Source organism: Lampris incognitus, chromosome 9 (genome assembly GCF_029633865.1).
Source record: "Lampris incognitus isolate fLamInc1 chromosome 9, fLamInc1.hap2, whole genome shotgun sequence".
NCBI classification, from domain to species: Eukaryota; Metazoa; Chordata; class Actinopteri; order Lampriformes; family Lampridae; genus Lampris; species Lampris incognitus.
Window position 1 is genome coordinate 11,039,889 of NC_079219.1, and position 27,834 is coordinate 11,067,722.

The 27,834-nt window shown below is 42.7% G+C and overlaps 1 protein-coding gene across 2 annotated transcripts; it reads right to left on the bottom strand.

Annotated features, from left to right (window-relative positions):
• Positions 1-4,574: 4,574 nt before the first annotated feature.
• si:ch211-191i18.2 (uncharacterized protein LOC564095 homolog) lies at positions 4,575-27,834 on the bottom strand. 2 transcript variants are annotated; one of them, XM_056286389.1, is made up of 5 exons: positions 27,682-27,834; positions 18,973-19,074; positions 18,660-18,715; positions 12,931-13,028; positions 4,575-5,008 (listed from the first exon to the last, which is right to left on the bottom strand). In XM_056286389.1, the coding sequence occupies exons 1-4, from the start codon at positions 27,737-27,739 to the stop codon at positions 12,966-12,968; spliced, it is 279 nt and encodes a 92-aa protein (XP_056142364.1). In that variant the 5' UTR covers positions 27,740-27,834; the 3' UTR covers positions 4,575-5,008; positions 12,931-12,965. The 2 variants fall into 2 exon arrangements, with proteins under 2 accessions (XP_056142364.1, XP_056142365.1); XM_056286390.1 differs by lacking the exon at positions 12,931-13,028.

Here is a 27,834-nt window from a genome sequence, read left to right on the forward strand (position 1 = left end):
TCAGGGGCGTGACTCTTTCTGTGTATTTTTTAGGCTTCTCAGTCAGTGCATTCAAATCTTTCTCACTTATCAAATTAGCTTTAGCCCCAGTGTCAATTTTAAATGTTACAATTGTCCCATTAACTAACAGCGGAGCAGTCCATTTGTCTTCTTTCACTGTATTTACAGTCTGACCTGTATCATTTATTCTCGAGGACAGTGTGTAAACATCTTCATCATGTGACACCATCTTTATGAAAAATGCTTCACTCAGATCATCACTGTCATCTGTTTCTTCCTGCACTGTGTGTACACCCTGTCCCTTCTTCTGACACATTCTGGCAAAATGATTTTGTCCTTTACATTTTGCACACATTTTTCCATAGGCAGGACATTGTCTTGGTCTGTGTTTTTCACCACATCTCTTGCAAGTGAACATCTCCTTGTCATTGTTTTTATTTCTGGTGTCACTGCTTTTAAATGTGCTCCGTGGCTTCCCTTTCACGACCACGGCGTTCACTGCCTCGTCTGCTTGGTGCGCTGCTCCGTGAGCAGGCTCTCTGAAAGTCAGAACCTGTTGTCGTGCAAGCTCACTGGCTTGACATATTCTTATAGCCCTATCCAACGTGAGGTCTGTCTCCCTCCACAGTTTCTCCCGGAGCTCCTTCTCATTTGTTCCAAAAACTATTTGATCTCTTATCATAGAGTCTCCGAGATCACCGGAATTACAGGACTGAGCTTTAATCTTGAGGTCAGTGAGAAAATTATCAAATGACTCACCCTGGTACCATGTAAAGTTCTTATGCTTATAAAATAAAGCTTCAACTTGAACTTTATGCTAGCTTCAGCTAGCTGTTTATTTTGTAACTCACGTTGTCTCGCTCTAGTGCTTCTTCTACTAACATTCAATCTCACAGAGGTCCTTCGTCGTCCCTATATCTCTTGATAATCAGTCCTTTGTACTTCTTCTTGAGTTGCGTAATGTTTGTACTTTAAGTTCCATGCTCAGACTGTTCCACAATTTTACCCCACAGACTGAAATGCCCCATGTTCTTCAAAGTTGTACGAACACATAATTACTTGAAGTTTAATTTCCCTCTCAGATTTTATTTCCCTTCTCTGTCTGTGAATATCTTTTGTATATTACTTGGTAGTAGATTGTTTCTTGCTTTGAACACTATTTGTGCTGTGTTAAACTCCACTAAATCCCTGAACTTCCAGGCACTTGACTTTAAAAATAGCTTGTTGGTGTGTTCACAACATCTTACATTATTAACTATCCTTATGGCTCTTTTTTGTAGTATACATAATGGTTGTAGGTTGGTTATGGAATATGGAAGCTGTAAAATGGATGTTAAATTAAAGGTTTGGCTACATGTTCAGTTAAAAGTGCTGTAAGTTGTGGTTACGAAACAGCCTCACTGATGGGCTACTTGTTACTATTTAATTCATGCTGTCTGTGCCTACTGAAATATGTCCTGGAATAGACATATGCTACTTTCTACTTGGAATTTCTTCCCCAGTACACCCCGGTCCTCAAGGCATGTTACACTCAGCTATCTCAGGTTTTTACTGACATTTTTAACCCGTCCCTGGCATTGTGTGTGGTTACACTCTCTGTGTTGTTACACTATCAATACAAAATGTTTTGTTACATAATCAGTTTGTCTCATGTTGAGTGATGTTACATTATACTGCATTATGTTATGTTGTGTTAAGTTACATGATGTTTAGTAATGTGGCATTTTAGTGTTTCATATTATATCATGATGTGTTTGTGACATTTTGTATCTCTTTGTGAAATGGAAGTGCTGTGCTGAGTTTCACTGTTTTCTTCTGTTTCAGCCTCTGTTTTTCTCCATTTGCAGAAGATAAATTAGAACCATGCAGTGAGCAGGACAGGAGCAGGACAGGAAGGAGGACTATAACTCCTGTTGGACAGGTTTTATGAGCAGTCTTATTTGCAGATTGGTGATCATGTGTTTCTGAAGTGTTCTCCAGGGATCTGGGTCAGCAGACTGGTTCTAGACGGGTTCCTACTGGTTCCAGTCTTCTTCTAGATACTGGTTTCAAGCAACAAGGAAACACCGGCATCTCAAAGAAGGTGGAATCAGTTCATCTGGATACAACGTTTATCGACAGATACGTGTCATCCAATGAAACGTTGTATCCAGATGAGCTGATTCAACCTTCTTTGATTTTCTTACCTGGATTATTGAGCATGCATCGAAACATCGCCAACCTTCTCCTCTGACAGACTTTAGTGATCCACAGAAAACACGAATCAGGTGTCAGTTTCTCTAGTTTGCTGCCCATTTGTCTGTCTCTGTCTGTCTGTCTGTCTGTCTGTCTGTCTGTCTTTGTCTGTCTATCTGTCTGCCTGTCTCTCTGTCTCTCTGTCTGTCTCCATAAGGAGGAACGAGTGAGACAGCCTATCTGCCTATCTGTGTCTGTCTCTTATCTGTCCGTCTGTCTCTATCCGTTTGTCTGTCTGTCTGTCTGTCTCCATGAGGAGGAACCAGTGAGACAGCCTTTCTGCCTGCCTGCCTGTCTGTCTGTATCTATCTATCTATCTATCTATCTATCTATCTATCTATCTATCTATCTATCTATCTATCTATCTATCTATCTATCTATCTATCTATCTATCTATCTATCTATCTATCTATCTATCTATCTATCTATCTATCTATCTATCTATCTATCTATCTATCTGTCTGTCTGTCTGTCTGTCTGTCTCTATGAGGAGGAATCAGTGAGCCTTTCTGCCTGCTTGTCTGTGTGTCTAGATAGATAGATAGTCTCTATCTATCTATCTATCTATCTATCTATCTATCTATCTATCTATCTATCTATCTATCTATCTATCTATCTATCTATCTATCTATCTATCTATCTATCTATCTATCTATCTATCTATCTATCTATCTGTCTATCTGTCTATCTGTCTATCTATCTGCCTTTGTCTGTCTGTCTGTCTGTCTCCATGAGGAGGAGCCAATGAGACAGCCCGTCTGTCTGATCACATAATATTTTAGTCATAAAGTGTATTCTCCAATGTTATGCTTGATTATAAGGAACCCTCAGAGACAGCTGGTGGAGCTGTACACCACACAAACCAGGAGGAGGGCAACATCAGTCGTTCAGGACCCCTCACATCCTCTGTTTAAGGAACTGGAAAAAGCCCCTTCAGGAAGGCGATACAGGGTACTCACAGCAATGAGAAACATCGCTACCAGATCTTTTATTCCATCCTCTGCCATCTTACTTAACACATGACTTTTTTTTTAAAATTATACTAGTGACTGCTGCTGTTTTTATGATTTCTATTTAAGATATGTATTTATTGTTAGCCATCACTTGGCAGAGAAAGTTTTATTTATTTATTTATTTATTTATTTATTGGTATGTATGTCTGTGAAGCCAAAGACAGATTTCCACAAGTGGACAATAAAGATATCTAATCAAATCTAGACTGCATATAAAACAATTTGACAAAGAAATTGATTACAAATCACTGTTAGAAATAAGTCTTCTTGATACTTCGATGTCTTCATATACGCTTTATCATTAGAAAAAACATGACACAGACAGAATGAGATGAGATGGAGAAGGAATAGAAGTTGACCCTGGGAGACAGAGCCACCCTCGTTCTGTATGGGGAAAAGAATGAGCGAATGAATGTGGCGGCACTGTGGTGCAGTGGTTAGCATTGTCGCCTCACAGCAAGAAGGTTCTGGGTTCGAGCCCCAGGGTAGTCCAACCTTGGGGGTCGTCGCGGGTCGTCCTCTGTGTGGAGTTTGCATGTTGTCTGCGTGGGTTTCCTCTGGGGGCTCTGGTTTCCTCCCACAGTCCAAAGTCATGTAGGTCAGGTGAATCGGCCATACCAAATTGCCCCTCGGTATGAATGTGTGTGTGTGTGTGTGCCCTGTCTGATGGCCTGGTGGCCTGTCCAGGGTGTCTCCCCAATGACTGCTGGGATAGGTTCCTGCAACCCTGAGAGCAGGATGATGGATGGATGAATTAATGTTTTTCATTAGACACATCTAATAAAATCTTTAGCCAACACCAGCTTATGAGGTGTGGATATTTTCATTGATGGGAAAGGAATGAACAACGCTTCAATTTGGGAATGTTGTCACACCGAACACTGTTCACAGATTAGCCCAGCGTTAGCTTCTGATTCATACCATAGTATTCATGTTTCAAAACGTGGAGTTCACGAGTGAAGATCATCTCAGAGAACAAAACATCCAAATCTCTTTACAAACTGCTGACCACATATCTCTTATTTCAGGAGTTGAATTGACACGCCTGTTATTTCCCACAGAGACGGGGCTGAGATAATCCATGGTTCGAAGCTAACTGCCACGTTGGCCTGCTCACAAAATGCCAACACCGAACCCGTCTATTGCTGGAACGAGGGACAGCAGGATTGAAAACAATGGAGAGGTGTTTAATCAAAGGGCTCTGTCTTCAGCTGACCTGGTGGACTCGGATACAGACCGCCTGCCTGGTCCGCCAACAGAGAGCTGGAGAACCCGAGAACTGGACTGAACTGCTGTGAACAGAACCCAGCTGAGAGAGGAGGCTCATCCACAGAAAGTCTTTTTAGCAATCATTTATTACAGAAGACAACAGTAGAAAATAGTAGAAAAATATACAGCCGGGTATGAGAAGGCATCGGTGGCGCCTATGGCTTCTGTTGTGACTGACGAAGCTAGCACAGCATTGTACACTTACTTTAACAGGTATTTCTATCTCAAGTGGTCATACTGGATGTTCGTTGCGTCTCATTTCTTAACAACCTATAAACATTAGCATGTAAAAGAGGTTTTTATTGACAGGATAATTTCACCAGATGTTCTTTAAACAGAGCAATCTCCTGATGGCTGGTCCTCCTGGTGCTGCGGTCATCAGATTGATCTGCTGCTGTGAGTTCCGTCCCGCTGATTTCAGGTCAGTGCGTCTTCTCTCGTGTTCTGGTCTGAGATCATTTTGTTTGTCTCGTATGATCTGTGGAGATGGTCTGGGGAGGGGAGAGATATGTGTTAGCCGCTCCGCCCCTCAGCTCACCGGTTTCTGAGGAACCATTGAAAGGTTGTTCTCTTACTGCTGACAGGGGAAACAGTTTCATCTTTAAACCCTGACGCTGTGAGGAGTGTCAGGTCCAACCTCGTATTCCCATCAAAACTGAGAAGAAACCTATCGTGCAGCATTGAACAGGGTCCAAGCACAATATGCTAATTTGTCCAGAGATGAGAAGCGTAAGACATTAAGATTAGTTTACCATAATACTAATGCTATTATTATGAGCTTTCAGAGATGACTGGATGGATAGATGGATGGATAGATTGATGGATGGATGGATAGATGGATGGATGGATAGATGGGTGGGAGATATAGATGGCGTGAAAGGCTAATATGTTTTAGAAATCTGTCTTGATGTCCAATAAGATTCTTTGCCACTGTTATCATGGAATCGATGTTTGAAAAAAAAATCACAAGCAAATTGAAATAATTGTAGGGCCCTGTGTGATGGCCTGGCGGTCTGTCCAGGGTGTCTCCCCGCCTGCCGCCCAATGACCGCTGGGATAGGCTCCAGCATCCCCGTGACCCTTACTGGGATAAGCGGCTTGGATAATGGGTGGATGGATAGATGTTTTAAATTTGTAGCCTGTAGTGTAATTCTCTGTTAACTCGTTTTCATCTCTCGACTGCGTAAAATCGACATTTTGATCTAAGATCATCTGGATGGTAGAGCTCATCGGTTTCGGCGTGGTTCTTAAAATCACCTAACACATCACTTTATTACTTTGTCTCATTTTATGTTTCTGTTTCATGTTAGTTTGTGTTGCTATATTGTTGCTCTTTTTTTCCAGCAAAAATTATATTTCTGGTGTTATTTTTGTAAATAAGTGAAGAAAATTAAAAAAAATTAGATTAACGTCTTCTTTTAAAAAGTTTTTGTTCTATTAGCTGGCTTTTATAAAGCATTTTGTGACTGTTTTTTTGGGAAGAGCTATAAATAAAGTTGATCATTTTTATCACTTTAGTCAGTTTTATGGATTCCAGCCCACCAGAGATGGAGAGCCCCTTAAAAGTTTACTGCTAAGAATTATGGGAAATGGTCACTAAGTGGCTGTAGTGCTTCACTCGTGACATGTGCAGGTCAAGGTTCAGCGTGCTTGTCTGTGTTTAGACTGAAGTAACACAGCCTGGGAACGTTTGACTTCAGAAGTGTATTTTACAACAGTTCTTGGTGATACTAACTCATAAAGGGATACGTGTGATTCTCCTGATCCGATTGATGCACATTTATAATCAACATGTTTTAATTGGGTGCCACCGTGGCGCAGTGGTTAGCATGGTCGCCTCACAGCAAGAAGGTCCTGGGTTCGAGCCCCGGGGTAGTCCAACCTTGGGGGTCGTCTCAGTTTGTCCTCTGTGTGGAGTTTGCAAGTTCTCTTCAGGTCTGCGCGGGTTTCCTCCGGGGGCTCCAGTGTCCTCCCAAAGTCCAAAGACATGTAGGTCAGGTGAATCGGCCGTACTAAATTGCCCCTAGGTATGAATGGGTGTGTATGAATCATGTGTGATGGCCTGGCGGCCTGTCCAGGGTTTCTCCCCACCTGCTGCCCAATGACTGCTGGGATAGGCTCCAGCATCCCCACGACCCTGAGAGCAGGATAAGCGGTTCGGATAATGGATGGAATGATGTTTTAATTAGACGATTGACATTACAAAAGGGCTAATCACAGCCCAGCTTCAACTTGCAGACCTGCACTGTCGTGAATATTTATATTCATATAACAAACTGCCACCTTCAGCCAATCACCTGGAGTCTCTGGTAGTCATTTCAGTAGAATGAATGAAGACAGACATGTGGTGTCAAGTTCAGTAACCATGTTAGAACAGATACAAGTGACTGTGTCCTGATGACATATTGACGGACTTCGCCGCAATCCATTTATATTTGCGTTCGTCTTTCGTGGCATCGTCTGTATGTATATTCATATTTTGATATTTATCTTTACTTACATCTAGATATTTGTTAAGTTTATGCCATTTAGTCACCATACCCAGATAGCATCCAGATGTGGGCCACTTCAGGCAATGATGCGGCACTGATGGCCTTCTTCTGGCCCTGACTAAATGATGTGAGCCTGAAGTGGCCCACATGTATAATAGCAAATATGGCCCAAATATGCCAAATCAAATGTGGGCCTTTTTTGGTAAAGATGCGGTGCTCTGGGCAACATGTAATCTGGATGTGACCCTGAAGTGGCCCGTTTGGTAAATGGTGAATATGGCCCAAATATCACAAAACAAATATGGGCCACCTTTGGCAAATATGTGGCACATGCGGCATTGCTATGGCTTGGTTCTGGCCCAGATCTGGCAAACAGGAGCGGACCACCCAAGTGCCATCATTCCACGCAGTATGTGGGCCGCATGAAAGAAAGATGAAAGTTGGGTGTGAGAAGGGTCTGGGCCACAGCAATTTTGCTGTCTGGGACGTTATTAAACCTGTGGACAACACTAACCGTCTTCAGAGTCATAATGTAAGGAAGGTGTTGACAGTGCCCTTGTTCGGTAGCAAAAAGAGGGAAAGACAGTACAAGTGGCTTGTGGTCAGTTTCCGCAGTGATCATCCCACGACCATCTCACCATCCCACTTCTGTCACCATGTTTCAGTGAAGACAGACACGTGGTGTCAAGTTCAGTAGCCATGTTAGAACAGATACAAGTCCCTGTGTGCGGGGTCAATGGCTTCCTAACTGCTTCCGGCATATGACAGCCTGGCTAGTCGATAACCTATCACCTAGACCCCGTAACAGTAGCGTTCAGTCACTGGTAGACAGAATCTTCAAGTTTCTTCCTGCACTGCAGCAGCTCGAGGTTGTGTCTTGCTCAAGGGTTTTCTGATTATAGTTGTTGATGTACGGTTGTGTAGTGAAGTAAGAGACCATCTGTAAGCCAAGACGTCCTTGTTATCAAGCATCCACCCTGACACTAAATACTTACCGGCTGACCTTTGACCTATCTGCAAACTGGGACGATACATTTTTTTTTAACAAGATCAATTATATTTTCCTTTTGAAAACTAGTAGGTGCTGGGAAGTCTTCCTGATCTGTACTGTTTGGTTCTGGAAAGCTGGTGTTTGGATCACAAAAGACCTTGGCTGAACATGGCTATGTTTCCCAACAGCTGGCTGCCATGTATTGCATACTCTGAACCGAACTGTCCCTCCCTCCTGTAGTTTAGGCAGGTTTCTTGCTCCGCGATCAAAGTAGTTGTTTTGTTTTCTCTGTCTTGCCTTAATTTTTTCATGCACTTTCCTGTCAAGCGGAGGCTTTAACAGCTGAGCTGTCGCTGGCAATTTTGTTTTCAGTCATCTAACCACCAACAGTTGGGCAGGAAAAAGATTCACTCCATCCAAAGGTGCATTCCTGTACTCAAGAAGAGCAAGATATGGGTCTCCTCGGCTCTCATGTGTCTTCTTGAGCAGGTTTTTTATAGTCTGTATAGCTTGTTCACTTTGACCGTTGGATTGTAGGAATCCTGGGCTTGATGTCGTGTGCTTAAACTCCCACTCCTCTGTGAACTGTCTGAACTCCTCACATGCAAATTGCAGCCCGTTGCCTGACATGACCTCATCTGGGACCCCATGCCTGGCAAACATGGACTTAAGAGCTACGATGACATGTTTGCTTGTTTTCTGGGGCAGTTTGGCAATTTCAGGATATTTCGAGTAATAATCTACACACATTATATATTCACTTTGATCAAAATGGAAAAGAGCCGCACCTAGTTTCGCCCATACTCTGTCTGGTATGTCATGGCACACAAGTGGTTCTTTCACATTGCTGTTTTTGAAAGTGTTAAGGTAGCACACTTCAACACTGTGTCCTCTATCTGTTTGGACATGCCGGGCCAGAACATCACATCTCTTGCTTTCTCTTTGCATTTTACGATCCCAAAACGGGCTTCGTGGATTTTCTGTAGCATTTCTGCTCTCGTTTTTTGGGGGACCACAAGTCTGGAGTTCTTAAAAACAAGTCCTTCTGAACAACTGAGTTCTTCTCTGAACGTCCGGTATTTCTTTATTCCATCTGGAACTTGGCTAACCTGCTCTGGCCACCCTGACTGAACCGTGTTCATGACTAACTGTAGTTCTCTATCTTCTGCTGTTGCAGTTTTGGACTGACCCAATTTTTCTTCTGTGATTGGAAGGTGTGCTGATCGAAGACTAACTTCTCTTTCCTCCTCTAACAGATGTTCAGCCTGTTCCTGTAGATAAGCCCTGCTGAGTGTATCTGCTATGTGCAAGTCTTTCCCTGGTTTATAGGTACATGCAAGTCAAAAGCGTGCAACCTCATCAGCATCCTCTGGAGTCTGGGAGGAGCTTTGTGTAGTGCTTTTTTGAACACTGACTCAAGTGGTTTATGGTCGGACTCCACTTGTACCCGTTTTCCATACAGATACTGTTGGAACTTTTCACACCCATATACATTGGCTAGGAGTCCTTTTTCGATTTGTGCATAGCTCTTCCGTGTGTCAGTAAGAGATCTTGACCTGTATGCCACTGGTTGTCCATCCTGCATTATCGCAGCTCCCAACCCTTCAGAGCTTGCATCCACTGACAATGTGACTGCCTCGTTTACGTCATAGAATTTGAGCACTGGGACACTGCTTACCAGTTTTTTCAGCTGTTCAAAGCTGTTTTGCTGCTGTGATTCCCAATGCCACTCGATATCCCCTTCCAAACGCTTTCTGAAGAGAGCACTCACATCTGACAGGTTCGGGAGGAACTTTGACAGGTACTGCACCATGCCGAAAAACCTCATCAGTGCTCCTTTGTCATGTGGTTTCGGCATGTCCATTATTGCTCTGACCTTTCCTTGGTCTGGCTTCAGGCCCTCTGCACTCAGTGTGTGTCCGATGTACTGGATTTCAGTCATTCCAATCTTACACTTGTCTTTGTTGAGTTTGTAATTAATGCTCCTTATCCTGTCAAGAAGCTGTCTCGGCCTTTTGTCATATTGTTCCTTGTCTGCACCCCACACTAGAATGTCGTTCATGACATTCACAACTTCTTCCAAGTCCTCCAGTCTCTGGGCGATGCATTTCTGGAAATCCTCTGGGGCTAACGAGACACCAAAGGGAAGGCGTTTCAATCGGTACCAACTGGATGGTGTGTTAAAGATACACAACTCATCTAGCTGTATTTGCCAGAACCCGCGGTTTGTGTGTAACACAGAAAAGACCTTTGCATTTGGCGTCTCAGCTACAACCTCCTCTACTGCCCGTAGGGGGTAGTGTTCCCTCTTTACAGCTTTGCTGAGGTCTTGGGGGTCTATACAGAGTCTTATTTTTTTTGTTTGGCTTCTGGGCTGTCACCATGCTGTTAACCCAGTCAGTGGGTTCTGTCTGTTTTTCAACCATCCCAAGTTTCTCCATTCTCTCCAGTTCTGAACAGGCACCCCGACCGACCAGAGGAGGTGCTAGTGCAGTGACCAGGACACATCCACGTCCGGCTTCCCACCCCTGACAAAGCTGGGGGTAACACGGGGATTCGAACCGGCGATCCCCGTGTTGGTAGGCAATGGAATAGACTGCTATGCTACCGGACGCCCAACAGAACATTTTCTGTACCTGCCCCTCATCAAACAGGAGAGTTCTTCGCAAGTTGATGTCTCCATTGGACCCTACTTGCTGTCAATCAGTTTTCACATTGACGAGGCTCTTAGGCAGAAATTAGGGGGCGGATTATTTGGCAGTATGTTTTCAAACTATAGCTAGCTTTTGCTAACTTCCACCTAAGATTGTTTACCCCCAATGTAAACCTCTATGAGCCAAATCTGTGATCCTCGGGTTGGACATTAGTGGCCTCTCTGGCTTAACTTCCTCTTGTCACTTCAATGTGTTGCAATGTAGGCTGATCTGATCAGCCTGTCAAGCTCACGTCATTTTCCAAACACTGATTATTGTGGACGAACTCAGGCACCTGAAGATGCAAACACCGGAAACTATCAAACCACGTTTATGTTCAATCTGTGTCCCAACGAGTTTGTTGTTTGCCACAGTACAAACAGCTGCATACTCAGGCAAAGAGGCGGGTATACAGGTCACAGAGAAGAAGGTGAAGCTGTCCACAAATGTAATGAAAGTTTTGCCTTCACATTCCTGATTTAAACATGCAGTCTGTATCAGGAACGGTTTGCAGCAGAGACGAAACTACCATTTATGCAGGTAACGCAGCTGCATTGGGGCCCACAGCAGTTTAGGGCCCACACGCATGGACACCTCTTCATCTCGCCACTATCATATCAAAGATCTCGAGCACTGAGTATACGGTATGTTCAAAAATGTGCGAAGTGTGCCCATGCATAATTATTGACATGCATACTACTGCATAGCAAAATCCACACAGAAGAGCTAGCTAGCTGGCAAAGTGTCAAGACATTGCACAGCGAAAAGCCCAGAGAGTGCACTGATGATGTACGTAGAACTTATTATTTATTTGACTAATCAACCTACACACTTGTGTTTTGTGTTTATAAGGCATATGTGCAGACATGAATTAAGTTGTGCCTTCATTAATAATGTTTTCATCTGTGTCAAGGTGCGCCAATTATGTTTTCATAGACTTAGACTGCTTTTATTGTCATTGCCTTATATGCATGTCTCACACATACAAGGGAACGACATTATGTTTCACAAGGACCACGTTTCACATAAAAACAAATAACACACAATAAATATTAAAAACAAAAAGGCATTAAAAAGAAAAATTACTTCACAGGCCTAAACTTCACAAGCACACCTGACACGGTCAGTGAGTAAGACGGTCAAAACGTCATTTTGTGGAAGGTCTAAGTGTTGAGGCTGTTGAGAAACCTCACAGCCTGAGGAAGGAAACTATTGCATAGTCTGGATGCTCCGGTACCTCCTGCCAGAGGTTAGGAGGGTGAAGGGTGGGTGGGGTCCTTCACAATGCTGAGAGCCTTCTGGGTACACCATGCGTCATGGATGGCCTAGATGGATGGGAGAGCGGTTCTTATGATCTTTCCAGCTGTCTTCACTATCCACTGTAGTGATTTGCGATCGGAGGCCTTGCAGTTCCCATGCGGTCTGTGTCAAGGTGCGCTGTCACCCTAACCCTAACACGATTATGATTTTATCTGTTATGGTGCTCCGACACCAGATTTAGTGTAGGCTAGTCTATCACTGACTCGGCCTCTTCTATAGCACGGCAGTCTGTTTTCCTAGTAAGCATTTCATTGCATTTTACTGTCAAGCATCAGTGCACTAACCTGTTTTCTGATCAGTGCATTCAAATGACAGAGGCTGCATTGAAATAAGTTTAAGCGAGGCATTGGAGTTCCAGCCTAAAGACAAAGGCCAATCAGGCCCCCCAGTTTATGGACCAATCTGCCTGAAGGAACATGACTCAACTTGTTATTACTTTTTGAACTGCTGCTCAAAAAAATCATATAAACTAGATTTTTTGTAACAATTGTCTGAGTACTGAGCTTGACGGGTTTGTATTTAAACCATTTTAGTGAGTTTGCTGACACCAAACATGCAGGCTGGTCTTGGTACACTGTGATGTTAGCATAGCAGGATAAACACAGCGGCAGCTAACTACATTATTAACGGGTCTGTTGGATGTAGCTTTGCCAAAGAACCAGCACTGACAGTACTATTGAAATTGTTAGTGCTGGCTCTGTCTTCTGTAGATTGTTGATAGTTGTGCTGGCACAACTGAGTGTCTCAATTCAATTAAGACTCAGTTACTTAATGATAAGAATAATCATCATCATCATTATAAAATAATAATCATAATAATAATATTATAGTAAGAATTATTATGTCTTTTGAGATGTGATGAGAGTCTTTTGCTGGTCCTTTGCCTGATATTTTGTTGATTCCAGTTCAGCTCTTACCTGTTGCTGGCTGGTCCCTGGCTCCACCCAGTCAGTCACATGTGATGAAAAGCCAATCCCATGAGGACAATAAGGCTTAATGGACCAATCCCTGAAGCCTGACAAAAAGTCGCATAAAGGGCATAAACACATTTTCCCACAAAAACGCACTTACAGTGATTACAGTTACTTTGAAAAAGATTGAAACCACAGAAGTAACTTAATTGTAATTTTTGAGTATTTTAACCTAGCTTTAATACCACGCAGCTACATGAACTTACTGAACTAATGAGAATTTCTACAAGAGAACAGAGATAAAGATGATAAAATTCAAATGAACTTCATGCAAGATCTTGATGACGTTTTCCAAAAATCCAGTTGATGCATATCAGGTTTATGAATTTACAGATTTTAAAGGTCTGGGAAACTGGATTCAAATAGTGATAGTATTTATTAGCAATAAATACTAATAGATTATCAGGACCCATTTAGCAGATGTGGAATGGGAGGATGTGTTTGTAAAAAGACATGTAAACAGTTCCTTATGACTCGGTTATGTGTTAAAGATTACAAAAAAAAGATGTAGTCCTACAGCAGTGACATCGGCAGTATACAGCCTTGGTATTCATGTGAACCAGAGGAACCTGAAGTTTAAGAAGAGCCAAAAGGTTTCAGAATGGGGAATTGGCTCCTTTTATAAATTGGTTAGGTACCATGAACAAGCTAATGTACATCGGCATATAAACTACTGAGCATTAGCTAACATTCTCCAGTAATGACTATAATGTAGTTTGTAGTTTTTTGTGGCCCATTTTATCTATTTATTTCTTTAGATTACTTTAGAGTCACTTGTCTGTCTTTCCACCACATATGTGCTAAGTGTCAGTCACTGTCTACAGACAGAAAATATCAGTAAAAAGCTCACCGCTTAATCCACCTTTAGAGTTTCAGCAAGACATAAGTTCAGCTGGTGGAAGTTGCTTAAGTTTGCCTCATGAAAATGTGGACTTCAAATTTTCATCTTGGTGGTTATTATCATGAATGGGTGACCATGGTTCTCGAAAAATGCAATCCATTTTTGAGGAATATCTTTTTTTACGCATGCTCAATAATCCAGGAAGGGAAATCGCAGAAAGTTGAATCAGTTCCTCTGGACACAATGTTCATTGAGAGAAACGTTTCATCACTCATCTAAGTGACCTCTTGAGACCTTGTGTAAACAGGCTGTGTGCTTGTGTTCAGCCAGAGAAGGCACAATATTTAGATACCTTGAATGTAGACTTGCTCAGAGAGAAAGGGCACGGTATTTAACATCATTAAATATTACTGACAGAAAGGCCGTCAATGGTTTTTGGGTCATAAAGACATTCACTGGTCACAAGTAAAATCCTATCTGCTCAAAACGTGATATTTGGACAAGTCAATTTGATCTGTATTGCCCAATATCACAAATTACAAATGTGCCTCAAGGGGCTTTACAGCAACACAACATCCTATCCTTAGACCCTCGCATCAGATAAGGAACAACTCACTAAAAAAAAAAAAAAAACCTTTAACAGGGAGAAAAAATAGGAAGAAGCCCTGGGGAGAGCAAGACAAGGGCAAGAAAAAGTCAATCTCAGATCTGAGGTCTTCCTGGGTTTGGTGTAAAGCTCAATTTCAACTTTTTTTTCAGGACATTTGTTAAGGAAAAATGTAGCAAAACAACCCGTCAGTAAGGAGTTGACAGATTTCAGGTTCCCAGACTTTTTAAGACCAAATCATGGAATTTAATTTCCTAAGAGAGAAATTATCAGAATCAGAATCAGAAACTATTTATTTGCCATTTCATTTCATGCACTTGCGCACATGAAATGAAATAAACATCGTTTCCCCCAGCCCACAGAAGCGCAACACAAACACAAAAACACAAATCCAAAAACTACAAGAACACTAACACACATTTCTAAATTAAAAAAAAAAACACGAACAAACCCCCCCCCCCCCCCCCCACTGTCTAGGAGAACGAATGCCAGCCAGGATGACTGTCGGATCTGCCGGTCTGCATGGGTTAGCAATTCTTTGTTTTTGTTTTTCTGACACGTTTTTTTATTGACATGTTTAAATTCTGCATACAAAACATAAAACAAAAAAGGGGGGAAATAAAAGTAAAGAAACTGATGAAAATTGAACAAAATCAAATACATAAATGAAAGGGAGGGGAGTCCTAGGGGTTCTCTGCAAGTTTAAGTTCTTCTATCAAGTCAGAGAGATCCATAGCGTTCTTCTTCTCCATTAACCTCAGTGACGAGAAATAATGACACAGTTCCCTATGAAATATGAAGAAGTTTGGCTGCGTTTTCGGGAATCTGTTCTTATGTAAATAGCACTTTACAAGAATAATAATTGTGTTAATTGCCAAATCATGTGTTCCTTCTTTCACAAGCATACCAAAAATCACATCCTCTTTTTTTAGCTGAGAGAAATTGTCAAATTTAGGGGAACGAACCAGTGATGCAGGTCGTCCCAAAAGGCACCAGCAAACTGACATTCATAACACACATGCTCTGTTGTTTCACTGTGTTCTTTGCAAAATCAGCAGTTGTTACAGTCTAAACCAAATCAATGTCTTAACAGTTCTCCAGAAGGACATATTCCACAGAGAATTTTATAGAGCACTTCCTTTACATTTAGTGCAATTGGAAACTTAAAGAAAGAATTTTGTTGCTCAAATTTTCAGCTTTATCTTTGGAGAAATATTTTAAAACTGAGTTTCTATTTGATGAAAATGGATCTAATTTTTTGACAAAGACTCTCCGGATTGTGGTGTTGGGCAATTTTAGACCGATGAGATCATGTCCATTCACCAAAAGTTTAGGAAGGTGCGGATCTACATTACTTTGATACAAGTTATAAGACATCACTATTATAGAGTGTGGGATTGCTTTGATAACAGTATCATATTGTTTTTGGTCATTTAAATTAAATGTTGAACAAAAAATCTCTTCAGATATTAAAATTTTTCCTGTATTTTTCATAAAGTGCATTACAGACCATATTCCTTTCTCAAGCCAATTTTTTATAAAACAAGGCTTTATTTCTAAATACCACATACCTGCCATTCCACAATGGAGTGGTATGGGGACTAAAATTATGCTTGTAGATCATAGTAATATCTGTTGATGAAACCTGGATAATTTGATTAGGAGTTTTTTAAGGTATAATCACATCTAAGAAGAAGGTTGATGCCTCCAAGCTTCATAAAAATTTGGCTTTGGATATGGAACCATAAGCTGTTTTCATTTTTCACAAAGGACCTTAACCAATTTACGTTGATAGTGCCATTAATACATTCAATGTCCATGGCTTTTAGCCCTCCTTCCTCAAAATCTTTAACCATAATTCCTTTTCTAATATAGTGTTTTTCTTTTCCAGATATACGTAATTAAAGTTGACCTGGTTTATTGCTTTCATTGTGGCCTGTCCAGGGTGTCTCCCTGCCTGCCACCCAGTGACTGCTGGGATAGGCTCCAGCATCCCCGCGACCGTGAGAGCAGGATAAGCGGTTTGGATAATGGATGGATGGATGGACATCGAGTAAGCTGGGTAAATGAATCTTGAAAAGCACTCCATTCTTGTGAGGAAAATTATGCCAATAATAGAGATGTCTGTTTGAGACCACAAATTCAGATAAGATTTATATTTATCTAGATTATTCCAAATGTTTAGATAATCCAATGTGTTATCCTTTGTAATGTGTATACCTAAGTATTTAACAGTTGATTTAACAGGGATATTATGAATTGTTGAGAGTTATGAATTAGAAGTAATTCAACATTTTTTAAGGTTTAATCTTAAGCCAGATGCCTTAGAGAAGAAATTGATTATATTGAGAATTTTTGGAATTTAATATTCATTTTTCTTGAATATGGTTGTATAATCTGCCAGTTGGCTGACCATCAGCTGTTTTGCCTAAGACTGTCAATTTTTCAAAATCTGAATTTTTCACAAGAATGGAGAGCGTTTCTGCTGCAGTGACAGCATGGGCTAGCATTTAGCTTAGCCTGCCCCACTTCTGCTTCCTGTCAGATAGCCCTCGGTGTTTCCTCTTTGGGCACAGCTCCAGTCAGGGCCGTGGTCCTTGGGCCTACAGGACGCAGCGGACCAAGCTCCCTCAGCCGATCCAATGCTACCTCTCCCAGCCAGACACCTTCGACACACCTCCCCGCACTCCACACGACGACACTAAAAACACAGGCAAGGCTAGTTGACGAAGGCAAGGCCACCGCCGGACCGTCCTCGGTGTTATCGGAACTTCCAGTCTGCATGAGCTAGCAGTTAGCTTAGCCTACCCCGCTTCCGCATCCTGTCAGACAACCCTTGGTGTTACCTATTCGGGCACAGCTCCAGGCAGGGCCGTGATGCCTGGGCCCACAGGACGCAGCAGACCAAACTCTTCCAGGCGATCCAGCGCCAGCTCTCCCAGCCATCAAATGAAGACAAACTTAGATGCAGACGTGAACAAAGACACTGCATGGACAGTCGTACTGGGTGAGGCCGCTGCAAACGTGAATTCGCGCCATCATCTTCCCACACCAGTACTGGGTTAGGCCGTTGCAAACAATGAATTCGTGCCGCCATCTTCCCACACCGGAAGCGGAAGTCTTAAGGAGAGGCTTTAAAAATTATAAGGAAAATTATAAAGGAGCATTTTGTCCTCCAGCAACTAGAAACTATCTTCATTTCAAACTACATTTGGGGAACAGAGCATGACGGTTTGTAGATCGATATGAACCATCTCGGACAGTGAAATGTGACAGAATGTGGTTTTTCTCTGCCCTGAGAAGTTCTAACCACAAATGTACGACACAATGGAAGACATTCTTCCTTATGAACAAAGGAGGAGAATCTCATTTGGTTTTGATGGAATCTTCCGTCAGACATAAACACGTCTTCCTGTGACTGTGATGTCATCCTTCATACTGAGCTCTTTATCCATCAAGTTCTTGTCTGCAAGACTGTTTCAGATGCTAACAAGTCATCTCTGTGTCTCTTCCACTGGCTGGCAGGAATGATGAAAATGTGGATGGACAGATTGGAATGATGAGTGATTCTGGATGAATGATAACAGGCTCATCCCATCATTTAGAGTGACAGTATGATAACAGAGCTTGTCGCTGAATCAACGTTAATGAATTTAACTTCTATACAGAAGATCAATTTCAGTCATCATGCTTTTCATATCGTTATACTCTGCTTAGTCCGGTCTACATTTTCATTGGATAGAATTTTTAGATTTCAATAGAGTTCTCCACTTCTTCTCTTGGATCATTTAAAACCCCTCCGTTCAATCTCTCAATCGCTCTCTCTCTCTCTCTCTCTCTCTCTCTCTCTCTCTCTCTCTCTCTCTCTCTCTCTCTCTCTCTCTCTCTCTCTCTCTCTCTCTCTCTCTCTCTCTCTCTCTCTCTCTCTCTCTCTCTCTCTCTCTGTCATTTCTCTGTCATCCATGATCATTCTCTCTCTGTCTTCTACTGCTGGTCTCTGTAAGTCTCCGCATCAAACTATTACCTGGATAGTTTCAGCTGTGTAGCTTTAAAGATAGGTGGTGTCAGATAGACAGTTTCTACACCTGGATTATTGAGCATGCTAGATCACTAAAATGGAGAAGTTTCTGCTCTGTCTCCTTTGGTGTTTTTGCACATTAAAGATTGACAAACAGAATTGTGAGTAAGAAAAACAGGATTGTAATATTAAAGTAAAGGAGAACGCACCTTGTTGAAGATGTCTGTAGAATTAAGTTCATAGTCCCACTCTTGACCGTTGATAGCTATGATTAAATCAGAATCAGAATCAGAATACTTTATAAATCCTCAAGGGGAAATTGGGGAAAAGATTAATTAGTAGTCAATAATATAATTTATCATTACTTCAACAAGTACACAACTTGATAATAATAATAATAATGAAGACTTTGTGGATAATGGTATTAATCAAGGCTTGTTAGGAGCGCATTAAGGCCAACTCGGCAAAGCACAGAAATAAAACTGAACTTAAAGTAATAGAGCATGCAGGGGTGAGGCTTACTGTAAAACACGTAGTCAAACGTGGCATTGTAGTCGTACTCTGGAGTGGGTGTTTGTATTGAGAAGTCATATTTCTCCTCGTGGCTATTGTTTCCCCCATTTCCTGTGGAGAAAGGAAACGGGAGGTGAATACCTGTATTCACTGAGGAACCGGTAGCATCAGAACTGCGCAGTTGTGTCTGGAAGTGTTCCCACTTTCACTCATTCCCTATCCCCCGCATATGAAAAACTCAATAGTGTACACTAGGGAGTAATAAATGGGAGATTTTGAACACTAGTAAATCATCATTTTGTGGCTTTTTCTCATCCTGTCACATGGTATTTGACAGTGAAAATAGTGCAGAGCAGAGGAAAAGCATTGCGCTGTTACATTTTAGCATAAAGTAATGTACACGTGTTGGACACTACATGTCCCACAATGCAATTTTTATGGGAATTTTTGTACTGTTAGAATTTGGACAAAAAAAATTGGAGGAAGGTGAATGTTGTACACGATATAGCAAATAGGGAGCAATTTCAGGCCCAGCTTGTATCTGTCACAGACCTCCTCACGTCTCTTCCCCGCCTCCGCTCAGCTTCAGATTTATGTTCATTATGGTCAGTCAGATTGCGTAAAATGTTATTTGGGCCTTTGGTAGAAATGATGAAACACTGCTGTCATGCCTTTTTTCCTCTTCAAAACAAACTGTTTCAATGAAAACAGGCATGTCCTGTTCCATGGGTGAATATCTGGGAGACACTCTCATTGTCCTGATCTGACCCAAATCATGCTGGGAAACCCTGCCTCTGTTGTTCTGTCCATCTCAGGAGAGACGAGCCAATTGCTCTTTTCCTGACCGAGACAAATAGAGACAGCTCACCTGCTTGCCTACCGAGAACCTGGACACAGAACAGAGGAAGTGGAAGGAGGTGGGGGTAACTTGGAGGAAGTTAGCTGAGCAACAATGCCAGTGAGGACTTGGACCATCCATCACATCTCTTTAGTGGGGAACAGGAAAGGGCAAATATTCAAGGAAGGTCCTGCCAGATGACCCCCACCCCCCCCCCCCCACCCTCAGCCACCACCAACCCCTTCCCTCAGGCCAAAACCAACAGCTGCATCTTAACAACCCCCATCCTATGTATGGAGCAACATCTAAGAAGACTGATTTAAAGTATTATGTGTCTAGAAAGAGGTCCTAGCTGTTTGCCGCAAAGAATCTAACAAACATGGGAACTGAAGTTGTTAACACTGTCTTTACTGAACGTGACTGAAAGATTTCATACTCATCTGTATGAGCCATGACTCCAGTATCAAGAAGCCTCAACAGAGGCTGTACTTCCTGTGACAACCATCACTGAGTCTATCCTTACGTCCTCCATAATTATTTGGCTCAGGTAAAGAGGTCATATTTATATATACGTATATATCTCTCTCTATCACTTTTCTTTTATGCGGGGATTATGTAATTGAATCTTACAGTAAGAGTAGTTTGGTTGTAGGTCTCACTGAATAAGAAAGTTGGTTGGGGTGTCTACAATAGTCATGTTAAAGCCTGTTAGAGTATCTGGCTGAAGGTGTTTCCAGTTCAGCGTGAAGGGAAGCAGTGAGTCAGATATGGGTATCAAGATGATATACAATACCCAGATGTACTTCCTTCATCTCAAACTAAATGAACTTTCCAGACAAGAGCCTCACACACAATTAGTGTCATCCTGACAAAGCAGAGCGAATGCCGATGAGAAAAACTAGACAAATGCCCCGAAAGGAGCACCTTTCTCTCTCAATTCAATTCAATTCAATATTCAATATGTGCTTTATTGGCATGACATACGTTTGTGTACATATTGCCAAAGCATGTAAAACAACAACAACACAATACAACAATGATTATAATAACAACAGCGACAACAACAATGATGATTATATCAAACAATAACAGTAGCAATAGGTGCCGTCACCCCCTGTCTCTCAGGTTGTGGCAGGAAAATATAAATCTTGCTGCAGTGCTCGCCGCTGGCCCCCCTCCCAGGACCACCTGCAGCTTACCTGCATCGTCCATTTCCTGCTACTCTGGAGTCACATGTTCCAGCTCCTTGACAAAACCTGTCGCTGTTTTTCAAATTTGTCACATTTAAGGAGGAAGTGCACCTCTGTCTCCACGTCATCTGTCATGCACTGACCACATGTTTGATGCTCTTTTGGCAACCACATCTTTTTGTGTCTTCCCTTTTCAATGGCTAGACTGTGGTCACTGAGTCTGTATTTGGTGAGGATCTGTCGCTGCTTCCTGTCTCTGACAGTTAAGAGGTATTCTTCCAAATCATAGTTTGTTTTTAGGGCCCGATAGACTTCTAGTTTGTTTTGAGTTGTGATTTCAGCGTTCCAATTAATTGTTCTTGTGTTGTTTTATAGCCTGATTTATCCTCATGTTTGTTTGTTTTATAGCTGATTTATCCTCATGTTGGTTTGTTTTATAGCCTGATTAATCCTCATGTTTGTTTGTTTTATAGCTGATTTATCCTCATGTTGGTTTGTTTTATAGCCTGATTAATCCTCATGTTTGTTTGTTTTATAGCCTGATTTATCCTCATGCTTGTTTGGAAGGCAGTGCTGGCCTGAGGTTGGTTGGTCTTAGTATTTGTTAAAGGGTTAGTGAGTCTCAGAGCCAGCTGCTTCAGGGGACTCTTTTCGGGGTTCAGTTCCTGGGTTTTCCCGAGCTTTAAATTGCAATGTATATGTTGGGCTTGTATTTAAGTACATCCAGAAATTTAGAGATCTTTTTTGTACATTTATCAATAATGGAAACTGGCCTAATTCTGCCCTACATGCGTTGTTTGGTGTTTTCCTCTGTATTTTCAGAATCATTCTGCAGAATTCAGCATGTAGGGTTTCTGCTGGATGCTTGTCCCATCTAGTGTAGCTGGAAAGACTGAGTGGACCCCATACCTCACTTCCATATAGCGCAATGGGCAGAATTACACTATCAAACAGTTTGCACCAGATGGAGATTGGTATATCAATGTTAAAGAATTTATTTTTAATTGCATATAGAGCTCTGCCAGCTTTTTGTTTTAGGTTATTCACTGCCCTGCTGAAACTCCCCGATGCTGTAATAATTAGACCCAGGTAAGTATACTGCATCGTATGCTCTAAGGTGATGCTACCTAGAGTCAACTGGTATCTATTTCCCTGACATCTGGGCTTCTTCTGGAAGATCATTACTTTTGTCTTTTTTGGATCTATTGCCAGGGCCCAGTGCTGGCAATAGTCCTCAAGCAGGTCTAGTAGTTGTTGCAGCCCATCTGCGGTTGGTGACAACAAAACTAGATCATCTGCATAAAGCAAAAATTTTACTTCCATGTCATACAGGGGGAGACCTGGGGCTGCAGACTGTTCCAGCTGCACCGCCAGTTCATTAATAATAATTCATTAATTTCTCTCTCTCTCTCTCTCTCTCTCTCTCTCTCTCTCTCTCTCTCTCTCTCTCTCTCTCTCTCTCTCTCTCTCTCTCTCTCTCTCTCTCTCTCTCTCACACACACACACACACGTTATTAGGACTGTACTCATACGGACATGTAAAAGATGAATGCCTTCTCTTGAGAACATGTGCTGACAGGGAAAAGGTTCAGTTCAGGACAGTACCAGCAGTATTGTAGTCCCCTTTTGTCTTTTCACATCTAGTCAAGTCAAGTCAAGTCAATTTTGTTTGTATAGCCAAATATAACAAATTACAAATTTGCCTCAAGGGGCTTTACTGCTACACAACATCCTGTCCTTAGACCCTCACATTAGGTAAGGAACAACTCCCTAAAAAAAAACCAACCCTCTAACAGGGCGAAAATATGTTGCTCTCAGGGAGAGCAACAGAGCAAGGATCGCTCTCCCAAGATGGACAACGGGCAATGGATGTTGTATGTAGAGAAGAAAACACGATTTACAGAGTACAACATTGAAAGAGGATAATGGGATTATAAGATATATCGATCCATCCTTTACCCAAACTGCTTATCCCAGCAGTCATTGGACAGCAGACGCTCTAGACAGGCCTCCAGGCCATCACACAGAGCCAGCCAACACACACACACACCTAGGGACAATTCAGTAATGCCGATTCACCTGACTTACATGTCTTTAGACTGTGGGAGGAAACCGGAGCACCAGGAAGAAACCCATGCAGACACGGGGAGAACACACAAACTCCATACAGAGGACGACCTGGAATGACCTCCAAGGTTGGACTACCCCGGGGCTCGAACCCAGGTCCTTCTTGCTGTGAGGAGACCTTGCTAACCACTGCCCCACCGTGCCGCTGTTTATCAGTTAAATGAAGAATAAAAGTACCAGCTTTTGTTGTGGTATGGATCAGTTCATCAGAGAACCTGTCAGTATATTCTACTTTCAGATATCCAGAAAACACCAGGTCTGATTCTAGATTGCTATTGCAACAACACATCAGTAGGATAAAACTGACCTGTGACTTCCTAAATTGAGCTTACCTCCCCTGTTAGTGAGCAATCCAATGTCTCCGTTTCACAATACAAGAACAATAAGAGACATAAATCCTGCAGTGTTTGAAGAGGCATCTGCTCATATCTGCAGTCTAAACCAAGAAGAGACCTGAAACTTGGCTGTAAGGAGCTCATTCCTGTGGACCCACATGGAACCACCTTCTGTTTCTGATGCGTATCTTTAAACATCCCCTGAAAAACAATACGTCGAAAGAAGACCAACTAAAGCAAAATCAGTTAAGGCAATCTAACTGTTACCTTAAAAACACAAACAGTTTATAGCACATGTTGTATGTAACAGATATTCCAATGTACTTTCTATCTAAGGTACTGTAGAAGAAGGTAAAAAAACTGGTACCACTTTTCTATGGTAAATACTTTAACGGGAACCTGTCAGAAGGTCAGAGGTCGGCTTGTATTAGGTATCATTTACTATGATGTGACAGGCTGCCCACAGGCCCTGGGGATGAACCGCAACTATCAACTCAGTAATGACACCGCTCTCCTCCGTGAGCCTGCCTCTGTGCTTTAGCCAATCACTGGTGTCTGTTCAGCTCTGGGGATCTGATGGTCTGGATCAGGAACACTTTGTCATTTCCTTTCATTCAGTTGTGCACACTAAATGAAAGGAAACCCCCCAGCCCTAAGCGTGCAACACAAAGACAAAAAAAAACACATCCAAGAACTCATATTTCCAAACTAACACATCTATCCAAACTAACACATCTGTAACGTTCTGATACGCTATTCAGCATAACCTTTGTACTGTAACGTGCATGGATAAGTAGACACGTTGGCCACTGGCTAACGGGTCGGACCCTTTAGTCGACTGGTTAACGTTGTCGCTTGCAGAGTGGGAACCACGAGTTCGCGTCCCGGCTGTGGCGACGGTCTCGGACTGGCTCCCGAATTCGCTACGTTGGTGTCAGAAGTGGGATGGTGAGACCGTGAGGTCATCGGAAGCGCGTGCACCCAGAGGCGTGAGGGAGTTGATTCCCGAAGGAGGGGGGTAGTGTAACGTGCATGGATAAGTAGACACGTTGGTCCTTGACTAAGGGGTCGGACCCTTTAGCGATGTGTCAGATACAGGCTTGCGTCCCGGCTGTGGCAGTTCCTGTGGTTGCCCCCCGATTTCGCTACGGTACCTTACAGCTTGCCATAGAATAGTGACATCGGCAAGTCCCACGAGATTTGGTACAGTCAGGTATGTGATCCAAGATGGTGGAATGAATAAATACACAGTGCTGAGCCGGAATATTAGTCAAGTTGCATTTTATAATTTTATTCAGTTTATAATTGTGCCATAGGGCAAATACTACAATATCCAAACTAGAAAAAAAATCACTGTCCAGGAGAACGAACGCTAGCCAGGATGACTGTTGGAACTGCCGGTCTGCATGAGCTAGCAGTTAGCTTAGCTTGCCCCGCTTTCGCATCCTGTCAAAACGCCTTCGGCGGTTCCGCTTCGGGTGCAGCTCCAGGCAGGGCCGTAGTCCTTGGACCCACCAGACGCGGCAGACCAGGTTCTTTCAGCCGATCCAACGTCAGCTCCCCCAGCTAGACACCTTTGACACATCTCCCCGCACTCCACACGATGACACCAGACACAGCCAACGCTAGGCGAGGCCGCTGCCAGACTGCCCTCGGTGTTATCGGAACTGCCGGTCTGCATGGGCTAGCAGTTAGCTTAACCTGCCCCGCTTCCATATCCTGTTAGACCGCCCTCGGTGTTACCTCTTTGGGCGTAGTTCCGGGCAGGGCCGTGGTCGTTGGGCCCACAGGATGCAGCAGACCAAGCTGTCCCAGCTGATCCAGCGCCAGCTGTCCCAGCCATCAAACGAAGACAAACTTTGACGCAGACGTGGACAAAGACACTGCGTGGATTGTATTGGGTGAGGCCACCGCAAACGTGAATTCGCGCTGCCATCTTCCCACACCAGTACTGGGTGAGGCCGCTGCAAATGTGAATTCACGCGACCATGAATGAAGATGTTAAGAGCAGCTGTCTTATAACCAGAAGTTAGCCGGTTCAAATCCCAAGACTGCGGTTAGTTCCTCTTGTGTTTGTCTGTGTACTAGAACATATGAGTCAGTGTTTTTGTACAGTCAGTGACCGTACTGTTAGATCACCGGTGGGAATGTTACCTTGAAAGGGCCAGTGTGGGTACAGGCATTTGTTCTTACCGATCACTTACACACCTAATTCTACTAATCAACCAGTAGAGTGTTTGGTAAGGGCCTTGATTTGTTTAATCAGGTGTGTAACTACTTGGTTGGAACAAAAGCCTTATTTCCCACCCGTTTATTACAGTGACAGTTTCAATGCTGCTACAGAGACAATGTCAGTGCTGTTAGGGTCTGTGTCAATACTGTTACAGTGATGTTGTCAGTACTGTTACAGGGACTGTCTGTGTCATGGTGCCAGGCAGAAACAAAAACTTAGCAACAAGCAAAAACTAGTTTTTGCTTGTTGCTGACTGTCTCTCATTGGAAATCTGTCTGCATTGAGAACAAGCAATATACCTCTTTATTGGTCCAGTATTAAAAACACATACTGTGCATCAGTGGCGGCTGGTGCTAAAATATTTTTCGGGTTGGGGGGGCGCAATTTACCTGACAGCTGCTTTAATGTCCACACAGTCACAGAGTAATTAAGAAGGACAATGTAGCCTATAGATTTTATTAGGGTTTGTAGATGGTGGATGATTGACAGTCGAGACGAGGCATGGTGGTGGGTGTGAACATGATTGACAGCCATGAGAGTTGTCCAATCACATTAGATGAAAAAACATTAAAACAATACCAATTCGCTGCCAATAAAAGTGGGAGTGTCTGGGGCACACAGCACTGCGCCCCATGGAAAATCTGAAGAAACCAATCAGACAGCAGCCTCAGGTCACCTGCTCGCCAAAAGTTTGACAGCTTGCATAAGGTATAATTTGGCCGACGCCCCTCACCCAGGAAGTATATGTATTCAGACAGAAATCAACCAAATACCATGTGGGACCAATATTTAATGGCTGCTGACAGGCGCTCACAGACTGAAAAAGACTTTTATTTCACAATTATTTGCGTTACACAACTAAATTATATTTAACATGCTTAAGTAGATTTTCATCTCTTGATATTTGAAGGGGGCGGCACCCCAGCGCCCTGTACTGGCCAGCTGCCACTCCTGTGCATTAAACCACAACAGACAACAACAGACATATTCAGCACTTTCATCTTAATGACCTCCTTTCTATTCGAAAGAAAGAAAACTAAATCTGTTACTCCCAGGAGCATCTTTTCATGCTGAAGACGTCTGAATTGAACTTTATTTTCCTGTTTTATTCATAGTTAGTCTCTCTAGATATGTATGCGTCCACACAGATTCTGTTCAGGTTCTCAGGGTGTGTGTCTTTGTCCTTGGTTGTGTGTTTGGAGGTTATGTCATGGATAGGACAGAATGCAGGAGAGCTGGCTGATCAGGTGTCAGCAGATGGATTTCATGTTTTAAGACTAAAGACGTGACCTGAGGACGTGACAAGATGTTAAACTGGTGAAACATCAGATCCTGGCATGAAAAATCCTGAGAAGACTTCTTCTGAGTAACACTTTCACTTCTCCTTCCATCTTTATTGCTCTTTCTCTCCACTTCTCCTTCCCTTTATACATCTCTCTCTCTCTCTCTCTCTCTCTCTCTCTCTCTCTCTCTCTCTCTCTCTCTCTCTCTCTCTCTCTCTCTCTCTCTCTCTCTCTCTCTCTCTCTCTCTCTCTCTCTCTCTTTCCCCTGAGTTTTCGTTTCAACACTAAAAACCTGCTTTTCTCTCTCAACTTAAGTGAAACAATATCTGAACTGGAACCCATCCAACACAACCAGCTCAACCGCAACAAAGGTAAAACCCAACAATCCCAGTGTTAAAGTCCACATTAGTGACGTTCCCAAAACTAGAACTCCAAGTTTTCGTTTTTGTTTTTTTTGGACTTAAAGTCCATGTGGAGAGAAATTTCCCTCTGCCGAGGCTCCGACATTACAGCAACACACTGCTAGCTTCTGACTCACAATAACTTCACTGACACTGGCACTTCAGGCTCAGAATTGCATTTCAAATTTCATTTCAACTTGAGGTTCAGGCCATCAACCTGGAGACGGTTTATCTGTGATGTCCCGTCTCAACAGACTCGCAGGTCCTTACCACAGGCTCAGAGAGGTCAAAAGTCATGATTGAGTACTCACCCCAGCAAGAGGGCAGCAGCAGGCAACCAGCCAGCCAGAAAGACAGCAGTCGTATCATCCTGCAGGCAGATAGGTTCTGGAGAGATGTTACAGAGATGGGTATAGACAGAGAGAGAGGGAGCGTGAGAAAGATGGGGGCAGAGGGGGGATGGG

Coding starts and splice junctions, on each gene's coding strand:
- si:ch211-191i18.2 (XM_056286389.1), bottom strand. CDS start 27,739: ATGATACGACTGCTGTCTTTCTGGCTGGCTGGTTGCCTGCTGCTGCCC. Junction 18,716..18,972: donor GTTTGACTACGTGTTTTACA/GTAAGCCTCACC, acceptor ATTTAATCATAG/CTATCAACGGTCAAGAGTGG. Junction 13,029..18,659: donor CTACAGACATCTTCAACAAG/GTGCGTTCTCCT, acceptor ACTTTTTGTCAG/GCTTCAGGGATTGGTCCATT.